This window comes from Phytophthora parasitica (genome assembly GCF_000247585.1).
Source record: "Phytophthora parasitica INRA-310 unplaced genomic scaffold supercont2.54, whole genome shotgun sequence".
NCBI lineage: Eukaryota > Oomycota > Peronosporomycetes > Peronosporales > Peronosporaceae > Phytophthora > Phytophthora nicotianae.
Window position 1 is genome coordinate 380,367 of NW_008649040.1, and position 600 is coordinate 380,966.

General features: G+C 58.0%; 1 protein-coding gene across 1 annotated transcript in view; it reads left to right on the forward strand.

Moving 5' to 3' along the window:
- Positions 1-118: 118 nt before the first annotated feature.
- PPTG_23863 (hypothetical protein) overlaps positions 119-600 on the forward strand; it is a gene marked incomplete at both ends in the record, with an annotated part of 1,291 nt that continues 809 nt past the window's right edge. The window contains one exon of the mRNA XM_008913627.1: positions 119-568. Within this exon, the coding sequence (XP_008911875.1) occupies positions 119-568 (450 nt within the window). The remainder of the gene's footprint in view (positions 569-600) is intronic.

Below are 600 nucleotides of genomic sequence, written 5' to 3' on the forward strand. Positions count from 1 at the left end.
CGCTTCGCCACAACTGGTGCGCGTGCCCGGATTCGAACCGAGGATATCACTGCTTATATTTTTACATTTGGATTAAGGGGTGCTGAGAGCTACTACATTTTTGAGTGCTTTGGAAGGTATGGCTGGACGTGAAGACAGCACACGTGGAAAAGGACGCGGTCGGAAGGGTCGTAATCCCGGGTTACGCCAGTCGCTGCGTGCTCAGGGGCTACCGCCGAAGAAGGAACCGTCCCTGGAGGAAGTCAAGAAGGCTGCCCGGGAACGCAATACTGCGAAGCGCAAGGCAGGCGCTGAGAAGAAGGAGAAGGAGTCGTCGGGAGTTCAAGATCGAGACAACCCGGATGCTGACGTCTCGGATGCGCACCATGCAGTTCCGGATGCCGTTGCCCCGGATGTCGAAGAGAAGACCCCGAGTGACTCCGCGAGGAGCTCACACTCGAGTGCGAGTATGGAGTTCGTGGGTGTGTCTGCCCCGGATGTACCCACACAGGCGTCAGTGGGAGGCGCCGTCAAGGTTAAGTGCCCGGCTGAAGGTGGCCCTTTGGGATTCCTGAAGCCGAGATCGGACGTGATCGTCTTGGATGACTCGGAAGGTGAAGC